The 24,494-nt window shown below is 34.7% G+C and overlaps 2 protein-coding genes across 6 annotated transcripts; both read left to right on the forward strand.

Moving 5' to 3' along the window:
* On the forward strand, positions 1-12,513 carry LOC140799083 (arginine--tRNA ligase, cytoplasmic-like). Of its 5 annotated transcripts, none has more exons than XM_073153230.1 (18): positions 1-135; positions 465-583; positions 1,295-1,434; positions 1,593-1,668; positions 1,825-1,926; positions 2,009-2,224; positions 2,884-2,964; positions 3,664-3,747; positions 3,903-4,007; positions 7,356-7,534; positions 8,541-8,625; positions 8,716-8,917; positions 9,088-9,157; positions 10,279-10,348; positions 10,973-11,062; positions 11,214-11,282; positions 11,691-11,789; positions 12,169-12,513. In XM_073153230.1, the coding sequence occupies exons 1-18, from the start codon at positions 48-50 to the stop codon at positions 12,277-12,279; spliced, it is 1,986 nt and encodes a 661-aa protein (XP_073009331.1). In that variant the 5' UTR covers positions 1-47; the 3' UTR covers positions 12,280-12,513. The 5 variants fall into 5 exon arrangements, with proteins under 5 accessions (XP_073009331.1, XP_073009354.1, XP_073009361.1 ...); XM_073153253.1 differs by having other exon boundaries at positions 19-135; positions 461-583; XM_073153260.1 differs by having other exon boundaries at positions 19-135; positions 461-583; positions 1,298-1,434.
* Positions 12,514-14,473: 1,960 nt separating this feature from the next.
* LOC140799282 (acyl-coenzyme A oxidase 4, peroxisomal-like) lies at positions 14,474-19,638 on the forward strand. Its single transcript, XM_073153542.1, has 12 exons — positions 14,474-14,579; positions 14,790-14,896; positions 15,622-15,699; positions 15,931-16,054; positions 16,238-16,311; positions 16,405-16,464; positions 16,582-16,691; positions 17,446-17,605; positions 18,185-18,261; positions 18,362-18,533; positions 19,165-19,257; positions 19,400-19,638. The coding sequence occupies exons 1-12, from the start codon at positions 14,495-14,497 to the stop codon at positions 19,529-19,531; spliced, it is 1,272 nt and encodes a 423-aa protein (XP_073009643.1). The 5' UTR covers positions 14,474-14,494; the 3' UTR covers positions 19,532-19,638.
* The last annotated feature ends 4,856 nt before the right edge of the window (positions 19,639-24,494 follow it).

The following is a 24,494-nucleotide window of genomic DNA, read 5'->3' on the forward strand; positions in this document are numbered from 1 at the left end:
AATAGAAAAGACCCTAAAAAACGGAATCCAATTAAAGAACGGCTGCGATGACTACAGCAGCCCCCAACACTCTCGCTCTCCATTTCGCCTCCCGTTCCTTTCCCTCCTTCTCGCGCCGCCGCTCTCCCAACTGCGGTAATCTTCTCCTCTTCTCTCTCTTCTCCTCCTATCTCCTCCTCATCCACCTCGATTCCCCTTCTCCGTCCTCGGCTTCTTACGCCAAGTGCTGGGGTGGATGGGGTGGGGGTTCTTTGAGATGCTATGCTTGAATTATCTTACGTTTTTCTTGGGTCTTGGTCGGATGGTGGTATTTCATTTCCTCCAGTTAATTTTTTATTTATTTTGGGTATTGGATATGATTGGGCCTTTGCGTTGAAGTTGTTTGTTGAAATGCCTGTGAGGGTAGATGGTTTGTAAAGTTTTAATTTTTGAATGGTTTGGTTGGATGTTGTGAAACTAGACAGGTTATTTCAGAGCAGCTTCGACGAGACTAGTTTCGACGAGACAGACCCTGAGTCCGACAGCAGCAATGGGAGACGGGGTTTCCACTTCTGCTCCTCCTCAAGAGCAACCGCGGAATACTGTGAGTGAAATTCTTACAAGTTGTTTCCTTAGATGCATTTGACCCGCTGGTTGTCCTTTTAACAAGCTGCATTGTGCTTGGCCGTGGCCGTGCTTTCCTGGTTTGTGTTAAGAATTTGCTTCCTGAATAATGCTACTAAAACTTGAAACTTTATGCAGATTAACTCAATTTAGACTGGCTAATTCTTGTTTGACTGGTGACCTTTCTGCCACACAATGTATATATGATAGAGGTGCTTCTCCTATGATTGATGACCTCCATGTAAATTGATTAAATATATAGGCAATGTTTTTGGCCCCTCACATCAAATCCATTTCTAGCCAGAATCTGTGGTTAACAGCTTATTTGTAAATTTCAGAAATAGAAGAAGAAAAAGAGCTGCTTGACTAGGAATGTGCTCACAAGGCTATTCTTGTTTCATTCTCCATTCTTAAAGATCTTCATTTTTATTGTTTATTTCATGCTCCAATTTGCTTGCATAACGGGGTCCAAGGGTCTGTATCATTCTATTACCCATTTCTCCATCAACTAGCCTCTCGTCACTTCTCTCATATCTACCTAGGTATTTTGGTTTTGGTACTGCCTAGATGCACCAAATCAAGTGGCCTTAATATTTTCTTATCTACTTCATACCAATCAATCTAATTGACTTGATTGACACCCGTTTTTACATCATTACGATGGCGGAGCTGAAATGGATCACATATATAGCAGGATGAAGATGGAAGTGGAAGTGTCAAGCAGCAACTATCGAAATTAGTGAAGTCATCACTTCAAGCAACAGTTCCAGATTTGCTGGATGTAGAGCCACTGGTTGCAGTTTGTACAGCACAATATGGTGATTATCAGTGGTATATTTCTAGCCTATATTTTTGGATAACTTGCACCGGTAAATGGTAGTGTTCACAACATTCATCATTACACTAACCTTAACATATCATTTCCATAAGTTTATCATATGGCTTTCTTTCTGGTAGTAAATATTAAGATTTGAGAGTCTGTGATGCAGCAATAATGCGATGAGTTTATGGTCAAGAATAAAAGGATCAGGAACAAATTTTAGAAACCCCAATTCTGTTGGACAGGTGCTCTTTTTTATACTATCCCTTGGTTTGCACTGAATCTAATTGACAATCTTGTGGTGTTCTTCTTTATTAATTTCCAAATAAGGGGTTCCACCTTTTTATTTTTGTGCATTTTATTTCTTTTCCTTTTGACACTTGGTAATGTTTAACTCCCAGGCCATTGCAAGAAACCTACCTCCATCAGATATTATTGAATCCACTTCTGTTGCAGGACCGGGTTTTGTGAATATAATCTTGTCAAACAAATGGGTGTCAAAGGTTAGCATAAATCATCTGTTGGTTATATTAATACTTACTTCTTTAACTATCCATCTTGCTTAATCAAACTGTGTTATTGCAGAGAATACAAGAAATGCTAATAGAAGGCATCAAGAATTGGGCACCAGTTCTGCCAGTTGGCAGGGCAGTGATTGATTTTTCGTCACCTAATATAGCAAAAGAAATGCATGTTGGCCATTTAAGGTCCACGATAATTGGAGATACTCTAGCACGAATGTTTGAGTTCTCGAATGTTGAAGTTCTTCGCCGTAATCATGTTGGTGATTGGGGTACACAGGTACTTGTATTTTAGTGTCAATATATCACAAAATAAAGTTGTTTGGTTGATCTAGATGTATTCTGCTTGGTAGTCTCTGGTTCTTATAAATTGTTTACTGTCTTATATGTATTGTGATTGGGCCATATAATAAACATCTGAAAAATTCAGAGCTCTCTGCCCTTGATCATCTCCTTTTTACTGTTAATGGCTTCCTGTATAGTGAAAACTGTGGTAGTTCTGCTTTCGAGTTTCTAGAATACCTTAGTATCTTAATGTATCTTTGGTCTATCTCTCTTCATTTTTTGTATCTTATACTGTATCTTGGGTTCAAGAGGCCTTTGCCATAGCAGTTAACTGTACCTCTCTCACTTTGTATACTGTACAAGTGTACAGACTACAGAGGGAAACAACTATGGGCAAACCGTATTGCATCAAATAAGTTATTTCATACTTGCACATACTTTCTATGTATGTATTTATCAGAACTGAGAGTAGTCTAGTTGCATACTAATAGTATGGGAAGCATGATCCAGTTTCATTACTGTGCTTTAGCATCACAATATGATTACTCTACCTTATTCACTTTTCTGATTATTTGTAGGTCAGATCAGATAAGATGACAAAGAAACTCTCATTTTGTTGTATGCAAAATTATAATTGTTCTTTTCTTTTTGCAGTTTGGCATGTTGATAGAATACTTATTTGAAAAGTTCCCAAATTGGGAGGATGTAGGGAACCAGGCAATTGGAGATCTACAGGTGAGCTGAAAGATGTCACATTAATGTAAATCAAGTCGATGTTCGTACAGATTAATTTTCACAATATCTTGTTATATTGGTGATCCTTTCCACGAAAATAAATCATGAAGTTCAGACGTTCATGATTTAATGTCCAGCCACGGAGTTTTTAACTGGTGCTTACATACATGTGCTCTTATAATCATTTAAAAGGTTTAAACTTGCATCCTGTATTCATGTATGGAGCCAAAAATAAAAACTGCATGCACAAATGAATATTGTATTGTTTATATCTTCTTCCTCTTGATAGAATGGTCCTTAGTCATGAAAGTTATACGTGTTGTTGTTGTTCAAGCAATAGCTGTTTGATTCACCAGAGAGCTGTTGGTTTGCTGGCCCATTCATATTATCTCACTGCTATGAGTCATAAAACTATTAAAACATCGTATACCTTCAAACTTGAGGTTGTATCTTTGCATAACATTTATTTACCAGTAAAGTGGTGTTTTATTTGGCTGTCTAACATCTCTTCAGATGCATTGTGCTACATATCTTTATCAAGTCAGAAGTGGCACAGCAAAGTATAGTTAGAGATATCAAAGTTTTGTATTGCTGTTCTCTGTGGCTTTTTGGTCTCTTGTTTTGTTTCTGTTTTCTTTTTCTTTTTTTCTTTCCTTTTCCTCTCTAGTAGTGGTGCTCTGATATAGAATGCTGCTTCAGGATTTCTACAAGGCATCTAAGAAAAGATTTGATGATGATCCAGCCTTTATGGAAAGGGCTCAGCAGGCAGTTGTTCGACTGCAGGTGAATATCTTTCCTTTTTAATGCAGAGTATATTGTACATAATCTTTAATGCTCCAGGACGGTTCATGTTTGACAACATCAAAAAGAGATGGTACTCTCAATTTGACTAGATAATTATCTTTTCACTTTATTTTGAATTGTTTATTTAATGATAGGGAGGGGAAGCTAAGTACCGTGATGCATGGAAAAAAATCTGTGAAATTAGCCGGAGCGAATTTGATATGGTATACCAGCGCCTTAATGTTGATTTAGAGGAAAAGGTATTACTACTATCCCATGATTCAGGTTCCCAGCTTTGAATGATAGCTTACTGTATTTTCCTTACTGAAGATGTTTGTCTATTGGACATTTGAGGACATTTGACGCTTCTTGATAGCATGTGAAAGATAATTGGTTTAGCATGAGTGAGACTATTAATGACTATTAGCATGCTGTGTTGAACTTCTTCCTCTTGATTATCTTACTACCTGCTTCCTCTTTGAACTTTTCAAGTTTGAATCTTGCATAGGTGAATTAATGACATAATATATTAAGTAGAATTAATAAGTATGTAGTTTATATTAGACATATAAAGTCCACACTTTCTTCATAATTCTTTATACTGTATATATAGTAGCCTTTAATTTTCTTAAGGTACTGCAGTTAGAGGTGAAAGTGGATCTGATACGAATCGGATAGTGCTCAACCCACATCCGGATTTATATTTTTAGTTCAGATACGAATTTGGATACGAATATTTGACGGATAGCAAAATCTAAAACCATATTCCAACTAAACGGATACAGATAATTTTTTAATACAGATTGGATCTTAACAAAGATATATCAAACTTCAATTGACTTTAACATATAATCACTTTATTCACAATTACTTGAAGAAAACTAAATTATCATAAATTCAATCTAGAATTATACATGAACCCTATTAAATTAAATTGAAGATTATTAAGTATTTATAAATATATATCTCCATGTTAAACATGAGTCTCGACAAACAAATTATACGGAAACACCTTATTTGAGAAGAAAATGATGCTCAGATTTAGACAAATGATGTATCTCATGTATGGGTGAAAATGGATTGGATAGTGTTAAAACTACATGTGCATTCATATTTTTTGTCGGAATACGAATTCGGATAGGGATATTGGATGGATAGCAAAACTTAAAACCATATCATAACTAAACAAATACAAATATAAATTGGATCTTAAGTGGATACGAATACAGATCGAATACGGATCGAAACCAAAGCACATCAAATTAATTTGTTTCATATATATATATATAGAGAGAGAGAGAGAGAGAGGAAACTAAGGCATGTTCAAAAGAATCACAGATTTGATTTCAGTTAGATGCATAATGTTTCATTTGTTATGGTGTTTGCAATAGCATCTCAGACCTAATAGTGCCTCTGTATTGAGATAGGATCATAACTCAATAACAAATTTTCTCCTTCTTTTGCTCCTTGATTTCATCATTGGAGGCAACATCTCTCTCAGATAGGGAGGAACTCACAGTAATATCCTAACAAAGAGGCAACACAACAAGATGACTTGTTTTCTATAGGGTTCATTTAAGGTCTTAATTTTGCATTTCTGTAAGGTGCATTTAAGATCTTAATTTTGCATACTCCCATACTCTGATAAAGTAAGATAACTTCATAAATTAAGCTATTTTCCCCATCAGTGATTCTAGAGAAATGGATTATGTTTACAAAATCATAGCAGATACTCCCCAAGCAACTTCAGAATCTAGTTTGGGCAAGATAAATAGTTAACAAAGAAAATAATATTGTTCTGCCAAATTAACAAGACCTATGAATTCCATCCAACCTTGTGCAAAAGATAAATATTCTATATCAATCTACAAACTGAAATTGGTGAACTTAATTTGTGGTGTACATAAGGCAGAAAAAAATCTGAAGTTAAGAATTCATGTAGATAGGCATATCAAAAAATTCAAACAGAAATGCTTACTGCTGTACTGGTTGTCATCAAGAGGCTATGGATGTTTAACCCAAAGAAAGAGGAGATTAGCAGGAAACTCCAGATTAGAAAGAGGAGGATCAAATAGATCGAGGCATCAAGATTCGTTGGACTAGAAGAGGAGGGAAGAGAAGAGGTCTTGATTTCATATACAAATTCGTTTGGACTAGAAGAGGGTAAGGCTGTACGGGCGTTGAGATTTTGACGATGACTAGGTTTAGGATTAGAGAGTAATGAGATAAAGAGAAGAGGGGTAACTAGTAATGCCATAAGGGTAAGGGTTTGGGTTAACAGGTCAGATTTTATGTAACATATAAGTATATAATTTATAAATTATGTGGTAAATGTATATCCAATATCTGTATCTGTATCTAAAAGTTCTACCTGACCAGTATCCATATTTGTATTTGGGTATTTTTCAAAAATTCGATCTGTATCTGAATCCGTATGGGTAGAATTTTTTGACCTAAATCCAGTTCAGATTGGGTTGGGTCGGAGTTAATCCAACTTTTTTACCCTTAACTGTAGTACCTTAATCAGTTGGCACCAACGATGGCCGTGCCACGAGCACAGACCGTGCCGCGGCACTTGCCGGTCGTGCCGTAAGAGAAGGAGAGAATAAGATAAGGGATACTCACCTTCGCTTTCGCAGTCGCTGTCGCTTCGTCGGGTGCCCTAGGTTGAGAGAGAAGAGAGAGAGAGAGCGGCACCCCCACCCCCCCTCCCCCTTCTCGATCTCTCTCGAGCTAGGGCATCCGACAAAGCGACGATGAGCGATGGCGATGGGTAGCTTGATAGTGAGCGATGAAGCTATTAGGAGGGGTGCTGTGCAACACCCCTCGTGCCACGTGCTGGTATATCGCCGGCACGGCCATCCAAAGTTGGCACACTATCTAGGATATGGATAAGATCCTTAGAACTAAGTATAGCTTTAAAGTTTAGAAATAGATAAATTTAAATTTTAAACATGATAATGAAAAATGTTAAAAGTTCTTTTTAACCAACTCAAGTCTAATCTACATTCAAGTCCAATGGCTGATTTAACCTAAATTATCTAATTTGGATGACTTCCAAACTTTAGATAACTCAAACATACAATTGGCACAATTGAGTAATTTATCGAATTGACTCAAATGGAAGCGAAATAGCCAAAATAAATTAGGTAGTCTAAATACAAACCAAATTAAAGAAAGACAGGCAATTCTGCTTACATCATACTTTTTCGAGTTCAGAGAAATTTGATAACTGAGAAGAGGAAAAAATGGCATGATGACCAATAGATGTCAGTAGCCGAACTCATTTTAAATATGATGCAATGCTAACTGATGCCACCACCAAATTTTGTTGTTGCCATGCTTACAGTCTGTTTTTGGGATGTATTCTATCTTACCAGCTTACAAGTTCATTCCATAATGAACTTGTAACAATGTTCTATAAGTGAAGAACCATTCAGTTTGCTAGATAGACGCTCCATTATGCAGGCTATATGCACAGGAAGCAACGTACTTTCAAATCTTATCTGCTTTTCTGTCTTGTTTCAGAAAACCTTTCTTTTAGGAGTGAAATTTGTCTTGTCAGATTCTGAATGCTAGTTAACATTGAATATTAATCAATTTTTCAGGGGGAGAGCTTCTACAATCCTCATATTCCACGTGTTTTAGAGGAGCTAAGTAGCAAGGACTTGATTAAGGAAAGTGAGGGTGCTCGTGTGATATTCATTGAAGGGCATAAAATCCCTTTGATTGTTGTAAAGAGAGATGGAGGATACAATTATGCCTCAACTGACTTGACTGCTCTTTGGTTAGTTTTGTTGACATTGATTCACAAACACTTTATCCTGTACATTCTTCTGTCTTGCCAATTAGGAATAGTGTCTTGTTTAGATGATGTTGCAGAATATGATAAGAAAGTACAAAGAATATTAAGATACAATACATCATGCTTGTTCTTCTGAATGTTTTGTTCTTTAGATTTTTTGTATTATATTCTTTGCTTGAGAAGTATCTTATGTACAGATTTCAGGTTTGTGTCTGACTTTTTATAGTTTGAACTTTGGAAGGTACATAGCAATGATAACATAGGCTTACTTTTTTTTTAAAAGTTTTCTGTTGAAGGGAATGTTATAGATATACTTTTAAATGGTTCATCTCAAAAGGATCTACCTGATTTTCACTTAGACATGGATTTAAATTGGGAAAATTTGGTCTTGCTAATTTCTCTACTAAAATTGAGAACCAATGAAATATAATCTTTTTAATTACTGCTATACAATATGGAAAAAACATTTTATCCACTTTTGGTCATATGTTAATTTTTACAAGTATTTTTCTATAACACAGAAAAATTATAATAATAATTATGTGTAATCATCCAAAATTTAGGGTGCAGTTTGAGTTGAACTTACATTTAGGAGGCTCTCCAAGTGAGTTCTTATACATATATTTCTATGTCTTAGGTCTTTCAAAACACTGGATCAAATATTACTTTTTCTAGAAGATAGTTTTCAGTCTTATAACACCTGCTAACGACATCTCTATATTTCAAATGAATGGAATTAGTATTCTACTCCTATTTTGCTAAATGTGATTATGCTTCCAACTTAACAACACTACCTAAGAGTTTGCTTTTTTCTTTTTTCTTCTCAACATATATCATATTTTTATTCTTCTTTCATAAGCCAATTCTAAATAGGATCTCATTTCAGAAGTGCTTTTTTTTTCTTTTCCTTAAGTCATTAACATACACGCTTCTACAACTTTATTTGGGCTGCTACAGCTTGTTCATTCTTGTTCTTATTCTCCTGAAGGTATCGGCTTAATGTGGAGAAAGCAGAGTGGATAATATATGTAACAGATGTTGGTCAGCAACAGCACTTTGACATGTTCTTCAGTGTAGGTGTCATATACTATTTTCTTATAATTTGTATAGCTTGTTTTAATGTTGCATTTCTTGAGACTTAAGTTTATTACTTTATATTCCAGGCTGCCAGAATGGCTGGTTGGCTCCCAGGTCCTGAGGAAAAGAAGTTTCCCAGAACAAACCATGTTGGGTTTGGTCTTGTTCTTGGATCAGATGGCAAACGTTTTCGCACTCGCAGTTCAGAAGTTGTACGTTTAGTTGATTTACTTGATGAAGCTAAAGCTCGGAGCAAAGCAGAACTTGTACAACGTCTCAAGGACAATGGTATCATTATCGTTTACCATTTGTCTGATGAGTCTATTCCTTTCTTCCTTTGATTAATGCTATTGAGATTTTAGATGATGTCTTTCTATGAGTTTTGTTGCTTTGGGATTCTCTTGTTATATTTTTAATGTTTTCAACATGCAACAAATGTCATTCTTATCTTGGTTCAGGTAAAATTGGCGAGTGGACAGATGAAGAGCTTGAGAAAACTGCTGAGGCAGTTGGATATGGTGCTGTCAAGTAAGATTTCTTTTCTTGTTCGTATATCTTGCTTCTATTTGCCATTGTAGGAAGTTAGAGATTTATAACACTGCAATTTGAAACTCTTTGTTTAGCAAAATAATCACAAACTTTGTTTCTTTCACCGGTTGCTATGCTTGACTATCTTCTATTACCCATGGAAGAACAATTAACTGTTCTCATTTTGGTTTTTTGTTCTTTCAAAGAAAAAATAACATCTAAATCACTGTTTTGAAAAGCGGAAAAGGCGGCCGCCATGGCGGAGCGGTGCACCGGCCGCCCCGCCATGTTGAAAGACGTCGGCAAAAGGCGGCCAAGCACCTTGGCGGGCCGCCTAGGCGCTAAATAGTGCTAGGTGGGCCGCTTGGCCTGACTTGGCGGGCTAGCGCTTTGGCCCGCAAAGTCGAGATGCGGTTATTAGTGAGCGGGTCGGGTTTTATAGCAGAACGGGTTTAATAAAACTAACCAATTTAGATGAGTTAATTGCTAATTGCTTTATGAATTATTGAATTAAGATTATAGAGAAGGAATTTTTTTTTACTGTCATGCATTATTAATTAGGGGAATTACTAATTGCCTGCTATTTAAGTATATAATTTCTGATTAGAGGATTTTGAAATGTGATTCATGTGAATAAACTAGAGTTAGTAAATAGATATCTCAGTTATTCAGTTATCACTAAACAGCAATTAGCCAATGTGATTATGTTATTTAGTGTTTTGGTTTAGTGCACTATTAAAATTTCTGTATATACTATGCTTATTTATTTATTTATATTAAAAATGCTAGATCGCCTTGTCACCCGCCTTGTCGCCCGCCTTCCGCCTAGGCACTAGGCGGTGGGCTGACCGCCTGCCACCCGTGGCCGCTTTTTAAAACATTGATCTAAATGGACATTTAGTGTCAGCTCTTTTTTACATTTTCTGTGATCTAAGGGTGCTAGATTAGGACATAATGTTTCTTCACCAACTTGGTATTTGTAAATTCTGATTTACACTATAAATGTTTATGCGGACATGCAGAAATCTCAATAGCATTAACCAGTTTATGATCAAATCAGTTTATGCAGACATCCTGATTTATGCAGTTTATGTTCTTGTACTGAAATAGTTTTTAAACAGATATGCAGATTTGAAGAACAATCGGCTGACTAATTACACATTTAGTTTTGATCAAATGCTGAATGATAAGGTACTTGTGTTTTTTAATTCTGATGCAGATTTATTTTGAGTCTTACTGAAGTGGCAAAGGGAATTTGATTTCTATAATATTACTAAGACAACTAACTGTAGCTGTTTGAAAACTTATACAGGAAGACTGGTAGCTAAATGCTTATTTTGTCATACACTAATGTCAGTTTTTCTTCCACAGAAAAGTGCTTCATATGCATAATCTGAAATACATCTAAAGATATTGACTCTCTACTGTTTATGTTTATAAGCTTCTATATAACAGCATATTAAGTGTCACAAATAATGATATGTGATCGAATTCTGTACTCATTTCATTTTCTTTTCTTTGCTAATCTTAGCCTCATCATGCAATTATATGTAGGTTTCACATAAATATAATAGCTGACATATCAGTTTTATTTGTATTATAGATCATTGAGCAGTGCCCCTTGAGAATCTACCTTTCTCCTCCAAAAGTATCTGTAACCAGGATATGTGTTATCTTCCTTTTGCACATGCTAATCAATTTTAATTTAGTTTTATCTGGATCAAGATTGTAGATTAGCTCAATTGTTAATCTACCACGTTCTTCCAAAATGAAGTTTCGATCTTTCATGATAGCTGCATCTTCATTTTTGACCAGGGGAATACTGCTGTTTATCTGCTTTATGCACATGCTCGTATTTGTTCGATTATCAGGAGATCGAATAGAGATATAGAAGAACTAAAGAAGGTAAATCTTCTATCTGACATGTGAAAGAATGGAAACTATTCAACTTAACAGCATTCACATATCCACTGTCCTTCCATTGCCAGAGCACAAGATGCTCTTGGTACTTGGAACGGATTATTCATTGCGTCTTATATTAGTACTTTGTTGGCAGAGTGGGTCTATTTCGCTTGATCATCCAGATGAGCGTGTTTTGGGGCTTCATCTTATCCAGTTTGCAGAGGTATGCGTACTTCTTTGCATTAACTTTATTCTATTCTGTTGCCGTCTTCCTTTGTTTTTAGATGAGTAGTTGGGAAAAGATCATGAGTATTCAAAGTAGTCATCATTGCTATTTAATATATAATAAGTGTGTAATATGACTCTGATTGTTGTTAGTTATGAATCATTTAGTAAAGTTACATTTATCTTTATGTGACTTTTCTGCGCGACCTGATATTATATTTTGCTGATTGTTGTTAGTTACATATATTTAAGTTACATTTATCTTTATGTCTCTTTACTTTTCTGTGAGACTCGATATTATATATTCTGGATCTGATATTTTCTGAGACATTATCGTAGGTTTACCTTATGTCTCCCATTTTCTTCATATGACTAAGGTGCCAATGTCCTTGTTATCTTATTTCAGGTAGTTGAGGAGGCTTGTACCAATCTCCTTCCGAATATTCTGTGCGAATACCTGTACAATCTATCTGAAATATTCACAAGATTTTATACCAGCTGCCAGGTCTGTTTCTTCTTTTTTACTTACTATTGGCCTGCATTTTTATAAATGGTTCTATTTGTGGGGTATAAATGGTTATATTTGTGTATCCTTTGCCCTTAGACTTCTAGCATATACTTTTTCCCACAATGGAATTTGCATATAAATTCGTGTCTAATAGCACTGATCTGAACTGAATAACCAATCAAAACCTGCCATATGGGTAAGACATTGTCATGGCAAGGCTCCCTTCATTGGTTCCATCTTTGATTAGCCTTTTGCCATGAGCATGAATAAATTGCATGCTTTTTTTTATTCTGCCAATATTGGATTGCTTTTCTTTTTCGCGCTACCATCATAAGCATCATTCCCTAACTGTTTGCTCTCTTTTGGAATCTGGCAGGTGGTTGGATCACCAGAAGAAACCAGCAGATTGCTTTTATGCCAGGCAACAGCAGTTGTCATGAGACAATGCTTTCATCTTCTCGGAATCACACCTGTCTACAAGTTATAAGATTGATTCAAAGTCATTTTTTTTCTCCATTCACAGTAAGATTACAGAGTTCACTCTTTGTGATATTAACGGATTTAAACCGAATGAATCTTAGAGAGTTATACACTTAATTTAATCTCTGATGAGTGCTCTAGTGCTTTAGCTATAGTTGGATCTTTGATCTTATCTGTTTTATCCAACTTACATATTTTGTTTTACTTGACATCATTAAAGTATGTGTATTCCGCTGCAAAAGCCTCATCTTAGATGTGAATCTAGAAGAAGTGTTATCAGGGCAGCTATGTGAACCGAGTATATATATATATATATATATGCTTATGTCTAATATTGAAAATAATGTAAAGTAGGATTGGATTAGCAGTGTAAATACCTTGACATAATCAACTTATGCAATGGTAAGAAGGTTCAGTTTAGTGGCGTATCGAGTTGATATTGTAATTGACGATGAGTGTTCAAAATAAAAATTGGTCATTTAAAAATGTCTGTATTACTTGTATGAGGATTGAGCAGCAGCAAAAGTGGATTGAAGACCGGTGAAATTCTTAGACTTAGAAGAAAAGTACACCAAGTTGGGTTCTACCCCACTGACGTTCCAACACACTCGAGGGGCATCTGAATTTGGATTGAAGCGAATTTTTAAACCTATTCTAATTCCTTACGGCAGTTGACTAAATAAACTTTGAATTCCGCGACTTTTAAAGAAATTTGAATTGGGATTGAGTTCACATTAGTATGCAAATGCCCATCTTTTTTTTTTTTTTTTTCTGTGAATGAGTGTGAGGATTCACATTTGTAACCACCAACGGGAAAAAAAAACGAGTCATTCAAATGGTTTTTATACCACTTTTTGAGCAAGTGTTTACTTGTTTTACTTTGCATTGCCTGCTTGAATAAAACGAGCTTTCTTGCTCTAAATTTATTGAGACATTCATGACAAAAAGATGGTCCTCTCTTTATGATGATTCCTACATTATTGAGAAAGATTAAAACGGCACACTCGAACGGGTAGTAGTACAATATTAGTACATAGCATAGGAGTTTACCAATTATAAATGTATTAAATAAATTCGCCAAGCACCAGAGGTTGACTTCAGGTTGACTTTTTAGGAGCTTTGGGCTTCAGATATACTTGAAATGGGGATACCTTTATGCACTTGTGTAAATTTTAATCTCAGACTCTAGAGGAGACTTTTATATTTGCAAATATTAGTTTTGATATAATCTCTTCTTATTTAAAAAATAAAAACACAAGCAGGGGGTGGCGGGCAATAGCCGCCGCATGCCCTGTTTTAGGTGTCTCAATCATTGGAATACTCATTTATGGGTCTTAAAAGATAGAGTTTTTTTTTATTTTTTATCAAACAAGACCTTTTTTTATTTTATTTGTATCAAAATAGATTATTTTTTAAAATTATTATTAAATAAGATTTAATTTATAGTAGTTATACTAATCAGCATTTTTAAAAAATGCTAATCATTTCATTGCTTTTATCGTTAGGTAATTTTTTTAAAATTGCCGAAAGATTAAGTAAATAAATATATATGTATATAAAACACTGAATTAATCAGCGTTTTTGCTTAGAAATAAAAAATGGACTAGTTCAATATTTTTTATTACGGTTACAGTAAATTAAATCATATTTGATAATAAATTTAAGAAGTAGTCTATTTCAGTAAAAATAAATTAGATGAGGATTAGTTTGGTCAAAGCTCCTTAAGATATCTTCTTCCTTTTGTTTAAGGACCTGCTAAGTCAACTGAAGCTGCAGCGAGGAATACTCAACTCTTAAGAATAGAAATAGAAAAATTTATAGATCCTAACAAAACGGGTTTAAATAAGACCCATCAAAGTTGATTTTGAGGTATCTAAGGGTATCAATCAATTATCCATCCACTCCCTCCTCATGGTGATAAGATGAGTGATCACCCTCTTTTGTCTTTTATCATAGTATTCAATGGCGATTTGCCCATAATTCCTCACCATTATAGAAGTCAAACCCATCTCTTCCCTATAAATCCTCCAAACTTCTTTCTCCAACCCAGTAAATCTCTAGCAATGGCCACTACTTCCAAGAAGCAAGGTAGAGTTTATCCTCTCTCTCTCTCTCTCTCTCTCTCTCTCTCTCTCTCTCTCTCTCTCTCTCTCTATATATATATATATATATATATGCTTAAACTCCTTGCATAAGTTTCAGGTGATGATTCCAAGTATAGCATGGATCAACAAATTGGACTACCGGCATTAGATATCTCTGCTGCATTTCCTCAGGCAACGCCTGCATCCATCTTTCCACCACTAGGTAATATTATTTGCTCATAAAGAAAAGCTTCACTGAGATTTTGAAAATTTTGCAATCATATTGAAAGGAAAAATAAAATAAATAAATGGATTATAGAAGAGGTAAATTAAATATAAGTAGAGGAAACTATCACTCATAAATTAAATATATCTTGTTTATTTTATTAAGATTTATCTTTTTTACGTACTAATTTGTTGTTCTCTCGTGCAGTATCAGACTATTATAGAATTGATGATTTATTAAATTCGGATGAAAGAGCTTTGCGGAGGAAAGTGCGAGAGTTCATGGAGAAAGAAGTTGCTCCCATAATGGCAGTGGTATGTATATTAATATTTATGAATAATTCCACTTAGATCTCCTGATTTATTATTATTTTTCACATATATTTTCTAAACTTTTTTATTACTCATGTAACATCATCTAAACTAAGAAAAATATTTATATATACTGCTTTGAACTAAAATAAAAAAGTAACTATAAACCTTTTTTTGTTTAAATATTTTGGATATTATTTTTGAATACTGAGAGAGATGAATATATTAGATTTAAATCCTATCTTTTTAACAAAATATATGAGTTCGATTTTTAAGTATATCATCAGACAAAAGAGATTTATATTAATTGGAGAGAGAGAAAGAGAGAGAGAGAGAGAGAGAGAGAGATTTGAAGTAGCCTTGTATCATTTTTAATCTAATTAATCTCTTAAAAGAATGATTATCTTTTATATTCAAACGGAGAAAAAGATGTTTGGAAAAAGAGAACATGGTTGCGTAATTACTAAATGACTCCCTAATCCTCAAATTTGTTGTGGATATATATATATAAAGAAATCAGCTATACTGCCTTTAGGATTAATATTAGAAATTAGAATAGAGTATTGAATTACTTACCTCATAGCTTACATATGTATGAATCTAGATTATTATACAAAGACAATTATAATATTTAGTTCAAGAACTACTTTGAAAGCATAAGTTCCTAATTAGCTATATATTTTAGTACTCCATACACTAACACTGAAACTATTATATTGTTTCTGCAGTACTGGGAGAAAGGAGAGTTTCCTTTCCATATTATTCCTAAACTTGCTGACCTTGGTGTTGCAGGAGGAACAATCAAGGTATTTTGCTAAGTCTTAATATATATACACACACTAAGGTGCTACTTTTAACAAGAAAAGACATGATATATATTATTCGTTCATTACCTTTAAGCTATTGAGGCAGCTAATTATTTAATATGATACTAGACCTTATTTTTTTCATTATCACATGTGGTATTAGGAGCAGCAGGTGATGTTCTTCTGGGTCAATTAATTATCTAATAATTTTAAATATATGTATCCTGACAGGGTTACGGTTGTCCGGGGATATCGTTTCTCGGAAGTGCCGTTATAATGGCAGAATTTGCACGGGTTGATGCAAGTTGTTCAGCGTTTTATATGGTGCATTCTTGTCTCGCAATGCTTACAATTGGTAAGGCTTTGATGTTTCTTTAATGTCGTTTTAGTTAGATTGTCTTTCTTTTAATGCTTGTTTAGAATTTTGGATAACAAAATTGTATATATATATATATATATATTCATAGAACTAATACAACACCTATTTTTCTCAGTATTCATATTTTGTATTTTTTCTTTCCTTGTTGCCTAAGAGCAGAACAGTTTGGATCAGAGGAGCAAAAGCAAAAGTATTTGCCATCCTTAGCCCAACTCCAAACTGTTGGCTGTTGGGTAATCTCAAGCTATATTTTGCTTTGTTAATTTGGTGGGCATCAACTTTTACTTGGATTAGAGTATGTGTATGAAGTTTAATTCTTTTTGTAGGCTTTGACTGAGCCAGGCTATGGAAGTGATGCAAGCTCTTTGACACTAACAGCAAAGAAGGTTTTAATTCTACTAATCTTTTACATATTACATCAACTTGTAACATAAGATTAGTAGGACTTTTTTTATTTCTATACATTTAGTATTTTGATTTGATTTATCTGGCATATATAATAGGTCCCAGGAGGTTGGATATTAGATGGCCAAAAGAGATGGACTGGAAACTGTACATTTGCAGATGTGCTCATTGTTTTTGCTAGGAGTGCAACCACAAACCAAATAAATGGGTATCAATTTCCAGGAATGGCTTTTGAATTTTAATTACATCTAAATTTTGATTTAGAATATAAAACTTTAGTGTATATAATTTCTTATAATCGATGTATATTTTATTATAATGAAATGCGTACAATTTATATAAACTGTATACACTAAAATCTTTTATTAAAAGATTAAATATAATTTAATTGCTAATACGTTAGAAGATTTCTTGCTTTTATTATAAGATTTTCTAAAGCACCTGATTTTGGATGATTCATGTCAGTTAGTCAATCTAGATGAATAATTAGATGTACATTAATATATTGATCGCATGTATTTGACGACTCCAATCATACTTAAAATAAAATATAAAGGAAAATAGAATTTAGGATAGCAAACTCGAAGCCTTTAGATGTGTATAATAAATGCATTGGTGCACCAAACCCTAAACTAGTTCTGCAAGCACAACTCTAAGTCCTTTATTTTAGTTTGATTTTATTTTTATTTTTATTTTTAGACTGTACCTATACCTGAGAGGGTAGGAATAAAATCAGAGGTGAATAGTGGCAAAATCATATTTGTATTTATTTTGCATTTTTGGGATGCACATAGTAAACTTAATTGCCATAACATTAATAATATAGAAAAATATAGATCATATATTAGAGTATTCGTTCTTTTTAATCTATAAGAATTTGTAACATTACTGAAATCTATAGCATAATCAATATATATTATAATTTTTGCATATATAAAATTCTATATTTTCTTGCTTCGCAGATTTATTGTGAAAAAAGCACACCCCGGATTAATATCCACCAAAATTGGGAACAAAGTTAGTGTAAAGATTATGCAAAATGGGGACACTATTTTTAAGAACGTTTTTATCCTTGATGAAGATAGATTACCCGGGGTCAATTCATTTCAAGATGTTAACAAGGTATGTATTTATGATCTTTTTATTGATGATATATATAAGAAAGAAGCCACATTAAGTTTAAATCATATGCATATAACACTTCGATAAAAGAATTACCAAATAGCAGTCTCAATATTCACGGCTGTTATGAGCTTTACAAGATCCAACATTTAAGTATTTTTATGTTAACTATTTATTCTTAAAAACGGCTACTAAGTTTAGTGATTCTTTTCTCTTCTCTTACACTATAATATCATGTAATATTAGATAGTTTTTAGACCATTTTAAGTAATTTACACAAGAGCAAAATGGTCCTCTTTTAATGTAACTTTAAATTTAATTATAATTAATTAGATTTAAGTAATGGAATGGTATTTTTTAAAGAGTTCAATAATCCTATTGCAAAATATTTCATTATGTTTAAAAAAAATTAATGGTACTCTTGCTTTAGCTGATTGTAAATATCAAACAAACAATTATAATGAAAATAAACAATTTGGGATTAGCTTCCAACCTATTTAATGTGCTTATATATATATATATATATATACACATATATTTCACTATGCTACTCTAATTTGTTCTATCTTTTTGAATTAGATTCTTGCCGTTGCAAGAGTTATGATTTCATGGCAAGCTATTGGCATATCTATGGGAGTATATGATATGTGTCATCGGTAAAAAAAAAAGAAAAAAAAGAAATCATTATTATTATTATTTTTCATACATCTAAATGCAATATTATCTTATTATTATTTGTTTTAATCTTTGAAATAGGTATCTTAAGGAGAGGAAGCAATTTGGAGCTCCATTAGCAGCATTCCAGCTTAACCAAGAGAAACTAGTGAGCATGCTTGGTAATATCCAAGCTATGCATCTTCTTGGATGGCGTCTCTGTAAGTTATATGAATCTGGAGAGATGACTCCTGGCCATGCGAGCTTGGCAAAGGTCTGCAAATTATTCGTTATTGTTACCGAAATCATTGAGCTCTTTTAAAATTATCATTCTGTCTCGCAAATCTAATCATTTATAATTAAAAGCAAATTTCATAAAAGAAATTTTATTTATTTATTTTACTCTCGTAACTTTTACAACCATTTATTAGGATTTTTTCTTTGTATATATACACTTAAAAAATATCTTATTTGCATTGATTATTGCATGTATACATTTTAAAATATATGTTATTTACATGGATTTTAACTTATGTCTCAATAGTTTGATAAATAATAAAATTCTTAACTAAGAGAAATGTATAAAACTGGAATATAATATTTTGCCTCTTTATATTTAAATTATTTTTTTCTATGAATTTTTTTTAAAGATATTCATTTTAGGGATATATATTTATCAAAGTAAATAAGAGATTTTTGAAGATTACTTATGCAAATAAAAATCCTTTTTAATGAATATTATGTTATAAAAAAACATAGTGAATTTTTGAAAGAGTTAAAAAAGATCTCAACGACAATTATCATAGAGTGATATTTTAAAACATTTTTATTCCAATAGCTTTTAGATATAGTCTTTTGATCATCTTCTTTCTTCAAAGCAATTAAGTGAAGTTAATGGTTCTCAGGCATGGAGTTCATTAAGGGCAAGGGAGACAATCTCTCTTGGTCGAGAATTACTGGGTGGCAATGGAATTTTGACTGACTTTCTCGTAGCAAAGGTGACAAAGAACATTTTATTTTATTTTTTCATTTAATTTATATTAAATCAAATTTTGTCGAAAGGATTTTTGAAATAATTAAAGAAATTAAGCAATCCATCCATGCATATATCTTGTTATTCTAATATTCTTATTGCTGTAGGCGTTCTGCGATATGGAGGCAATTTTTTCATACGAAGGCTCATTCGAAATAAACAGTTTGGTGACCGGAAGAGAAATCACCGGCATCGCAAGCTTTAAACCGGCGGTGCTCCGGGAAGCAAGCCGTCTTTAAATTCTAAACTAGTTGCCAATGAGATTGGGATAAGATGATTAAAGTGGTACATTTCTTTCAGTGTTGTTATATTCCAGTAAATATGTTTCAGGTTCTCTCTGAATTAAGGATTAATCATTGTAATAATTTATTATAGAGATAGTTAAGTCTAGACTTTTAAAATATATGAAATGGACGTTCCATTAGTTATCTTAGATTTTTTTTTTCTTTTTGAAAAATATCTCGTGACTATCATATGACTAATTCTTAGGCTTTTTAGGGATTATTTAATCTTATTCTATAGGAAAGAGAAAAAAAAAAGTTAAGAGAGTTTTGGTATGAGTACATAAAAACTAATAATAAATTAGATAGAACTTAGTAGTCGGTTAAAAAAGCTCTAGTTGTACGAGGACACTCGAATTTGAATCCTACTAGTATTGATATTTAATATGACATAATTATAATTATAGTATTGCTTCTACGTGTGCTTATTATCCAAACTCCTATCACATGCTCTTATGAATACTTGCTCTATAACAAGTACTGCTTGGCTTCTCCTTTCGTCTCTTGTAGACTAGATTTCTATCGGAAAAAGAGAAATCTTGGGTTAGAAATTATAAAAGCCGCAACCAAGATTGAGCATATTATCAAACATTATTTAAGCTGAGTCGGACCGAGCCAAATCGAGCCCGAGTCGAACCACAACCTGTGTAAGGTGAAATAAGCTATAAGAGGAGGACAATGACAAGGCGGCGGCTTGAGGAAGAGAAGGAGGAGCCGGCTTGTTGAAGGAGGAGGAGGAGGTGGGCTGATGATGGAGAAGGATGCAGCGACAGGTCAACAGTGGAAAAGGACGAGGCGGCGACTTGAGGAGGAAGACGAGCACGAGGTGGTGGCTTGAGGAGGAGGAGTTGGCTTGCCAAAGGAGAGGAGGAGGTAGGCCGATAGTGGAGAAGGATGAGGCGATGAGCCGACAGTGGAGAAAGAAGATCGGAGCGACCGAGCAAGTGACGATTGAGGGAGAGCTAGGGATAGTTGAGAGGCTGTGTTTGGGAATTGGGACTTGGGAGTTGAGGTTGGGGTTTCTAATTTGATAATCTCTTATATACTGAGCTTATTGAGTCGAGCACAAGCGAGCTATCTCCAGCTCAAGCTTGGCTCGAAATTGATTTCGAGCTTTCTAATCCGGCTCGGGCTTGGCTCAGCTCCAGCCAGGCCGAGTCAAGCTTGAGCTTCAATCAAGCTAAGCCCGAGCCGCTCGTTTATTTTGACAACTCTAGAATAGAGTGCTATTAGGAATATCATATATTTAAATATAAATATTTTATTAATTTTGAGCCCAGATTTAAGTGGGTTCCATACACTACTAACGGTGGATTAATAGTAGAATTAAAAATCTCAAAGAATATAATATCATATATTCACATCTTCAAATCCATGAAAAATAGTGAATAAAATTTGGCTTTAAAATAAGTATCATGATAATAAAAAAAATAAAAAGAACTGAGTTTTGTATCATATTTGATGTTTGAGAAATATTTGTATCGTATGTAAGTGACAAACTTCTCATGGACTTTGGGTCCCAAAAATAGATACCTATTTTGTGAATAAATAAATTTTTATACATCAACACACACACGCGTGCCAGTCGACCCAGTTCAACTAGGTTCACACGTGCGGGTTAAGTCAACCCAAAGTGGTGCATAAGTAGTTAGTCCACTTAGACCCAAAGGGGTGCATCCTTTCATGACCAGATATGCCTTAATCCAACTATCTACATCCCTTCGACGTGATTGTTTAATTCTTTAAATAGGTCATGAGTTTGCAGGCGGCTTCTTTTCGAGTGCAAGATAGTTGTTGTATCTTTAGAGATCAATGTCCACTATTTTGGAAGAAATAATGTCAACTAGACTCAACTATATATAATTTTATATTCTGTAATCTGTAAGTTAATTTAATTTAATTTTTTTATTTTGGATCAATTTTTTTTGTGACTTTTAGAATAAGATAATTACAGTTATGATCTTTCCTCAAAATGACTCGTTCTTATCTACAATCGGTTTTGGACAGAAATTAGAGGAAAATTTTCGAGAGATATTTCAGACGATCTAGCTATTTGATCAATGTGTTGATCTATTATGGCTCTAGAAGAGAATCCAATGAATCTAGTATCTCAAGATCTTGATAGCTAGATAGTAGGATATTGTGAGATCAATTGTCAAAGGTGGGGGTGGACATTCCAAACTAGTTCCGGGAATTCGTGGATGGAGGCACAGACTCCTAAGTGTGGGTAGTGGTGGTAGGACAACAATAAAGGGGTGGTACCGAAAGGGTAGGTGGTGGAATGTTAAGACGGTGGTGGTGTAAGGTTATAGGAGATAGTTTAGGGAAGAAGGAAGAATGGAGAAGATGGATTGTTCCTTAGGGTCAAGGAAGTGGTCAAACAAGGAGGTAGGTGGCTTGGTCAGCCAAGGGTGGTGGTCGGCCAAACTTAGCAATGGTCAAACAAGGGAGGAGGATTGATAGAGGAAGAGACATAGACTAACTAGGATTTCAATAATCCAAAGCTGCTCAACTTAGGTGCTCACCATAATATTTATAGGTGACTCTTTGACTTGACTCAATTAACCGGATTGAACAGGCTCGATCGGACTAATCCACTTAAGCAACAACTAATACACATAAACAAAGAACTAAAAAGCAAATACACTCACATCTGATCTAAACAACAAAAGTCATCTAATAAGCAAACAAAGGAACCTCGTCACCAAAATGTTTGAATGCCTAGAAGCTCGACAACCTCTCGAACTAAGGCATTCGAATGACTGTCAGGGGCATTCGAACGCTCGGACTCGAGACTTGAATTCCTAGCCTAGATAGGTCATAACTGTTACCACCAACAAGTGCTTTGGCTTGGAGTTGTTCCTCCACTCCTGGTGTTTTCCAAAGGTCACGTTGGTTGCCCACTGATATGATCATAGGTGAAATAAATCCAATCCCTTCGCCTATGGGAAGGGGAGCAGCAAGCGTAGGCTTCGACAGTGCGTTTTGGGGCGCGTTTACGATGTTGCAAAGGTGCGCAATTTCTTATTGTTTTTAAGCGCAAAAAAGCAAGTCAAAAGGGGCGCGAAGGCACGCTTCAAGTCTACAACTAGTGAGAGCGGGGAAGCTGCCGGGCTGGTTGAGGGTATTTACCTCGACCTTGCTTGGCCCATCGGGACTGCCATTGACATCCTCTATGGGCGACGACAACCTCGTTATTTTGTTCCCCATCTTCCCTCACCCCACCCGAAACCTCCCCACGGTATCTCTCCTCTCCTCCGCGTCAAACCACCTTGGCTTCCTCATCTTCCTCATCGTCCTTTGGTCATCGACAAGTGCATAGGGGATGTGTCCTTGCTTGAAATCACCTTTGGACAACCTTCTCTCCTTGCTCCCTTCTTGCATGGCCGTTCTACGACGTGGGTCACCAACACCTTTTCCTTCCCCTCTTTAGTCATGAGTGTGAGATGGAGGGGAATAAGGGTGGAACCCTCCAATTTGGTAAACCCAACCCAATTAGGCTAGTTGAACCCAAGCTTGATTATAGTGCGCTAGTGGGTGGGATGGGCGGCTTGAGCTCGAGCTCATCGCGGGCTAGGCTGGGTTAGCCCAACTTGAGCCACTTTGTTGGGCTGTCTTGGTGTGGCCCATCTTGGCCCACTCTATTTGGGCTGATATAGCCTGGCCTAGCCTGAGCTCACTTCAAGCTAGGCCCGAGCCCCTTATGGGCCTTTTGGCTATTTTGTTGGTTTTTAAACATTGGAACGTGGTTTTTATATTCTATAGTAGAACCTCGTGAAACCAGTGGCAACCCCGTAGCAAACCAAGAGTAGAACGACACAACTTGTCACCAGGGAAATTTAGCATGTCCAAGCAAGTGGATTATCAATCCTTGCAATGATTACTTGATGTTATGTGTCAAATTGCATTCCAAAATAATTGTCGATAACATGATAACCTAAATATTGTAGTTTCATATGATAATTTAACCGGCTGGTTGATATGTTACTCTTATCATAATTGATATGCATATCCATTAGCATGCTTATATTTGATAACACATTATTATATGATAATTATTTTTTTTCATCGTGCTTACTTGTGCTGTATATCAACATGCCACTAACACACAAGCACTTCTACAAAGAGAGTAACATCTACGTCTCAACAGTACCCGACACCTTCTTAGCCAGAGTAAGAGAGGAGAGAATTATATTATTATTATATAGTAGGGCCTAAGCTTGAGATATAAATCTGTGGATTATAGACAATCAGATATGTTATTCACTAGGTTATAAGTGATATATTGTCAATTGATGAGGGTCAAACCTTATATTGAAGATAGATGGATAGGATGACAAAGATCCGGTGGTATCTAATGACGCAAGGTGAGTGTATTCTTGAGCGGCGACTTATAGTTTCACATAGTAGTATAATAATACTGAGCTGAGGGCTTGGATAGATAGTATTAATGTGCGATGTTGACTATAATATGCTTATGACTGAAGTTTTTAATTTATAATGGCAACAATTGGTAATGTTGTTTGTCGGGTGAGGGCAAGTTATTTTACTATTAAAGTCTACCCTCCTTTAGGCCAAATGTTAGACATACTAAATGATTGTGGTGGATAGAGTTAATTTGTGTTGGGTCAAACAGTGCTAACCAGATATTTAACTCATTTTTCTATTACGATAACTAATTATTTAAATATCCTTGCATTCTCTAAATTGGGTGTATTTATATATTTGCATTATTTTGCTAGCGATAGTGTCACTTACTGAACCTTAGGCTGATAAATAGTTGATATATGATATAGATTGATTGCTATCACGATAAGAGCTCAATTGTTGGCGCGACAAAACAACCAAAAAGAGTGACTGAATTGAGTTTACAAACAAAATATAAGAATAAAAATAAAGTATACGAGGCACAAATTTCAAT

This window comes from Typha latifolia, chromosome 1 (assembly GCF_019914945.1).
Source record: "Typha latifolia isolate L0001 chromosome 1, TyphaL0001v2, whole genome shotgun sequence".
NCBI classification, from domain to species: domain Eukaryota; kingdom Viridiplantae; phylum Streptophyta; class Magnoliopsida; order Poales; family Typhaceae; genus Typha; species Typha latifolia.

Coding starts and splice junctions, on each gene's coding strand:
- LOC140799282 (XM_073153542.1), top strand. CDS start 14,495: ATGGATCAACAAATTGGACTACCGGCATTAGATATCTCTGCTGCATTT. Junction 17,606..18,184: donor CATTTCAAGATGTTAACAAG/GTATGTATTTAT, acceptor TTTTTGAATTAG/ATTCTTGCCGTTGCAAGAGT. Junction 19,258..19,399: donor CTGACTTTCTCGTAGCAAAG/GTGACAAAGAAC, acceptor TTATTGCTGTAG/GCGTTCTGCGATATGGAGGC.
- LOC140799083 (XM_073153230.1), top strand. CDS start 48: ATGACTACAGCAGCCCCCAACACTCTCGCTCTCCATTTCGCCTCCCGT. Junction 1,435..1,592: donor CAATATGGTGATTATCAGTG/GTATATTTCTAG, acceptor TCTGTGATGCAG/CAATAATGCGATGAGTTTAT. Junction 11,790..12,168: donor GATTTTATACCAGCTGCCAG/GTCTGTTTCTTC, acceptor GGAATCTGGCAG/GTGGTTGGATCACCAGAAGA.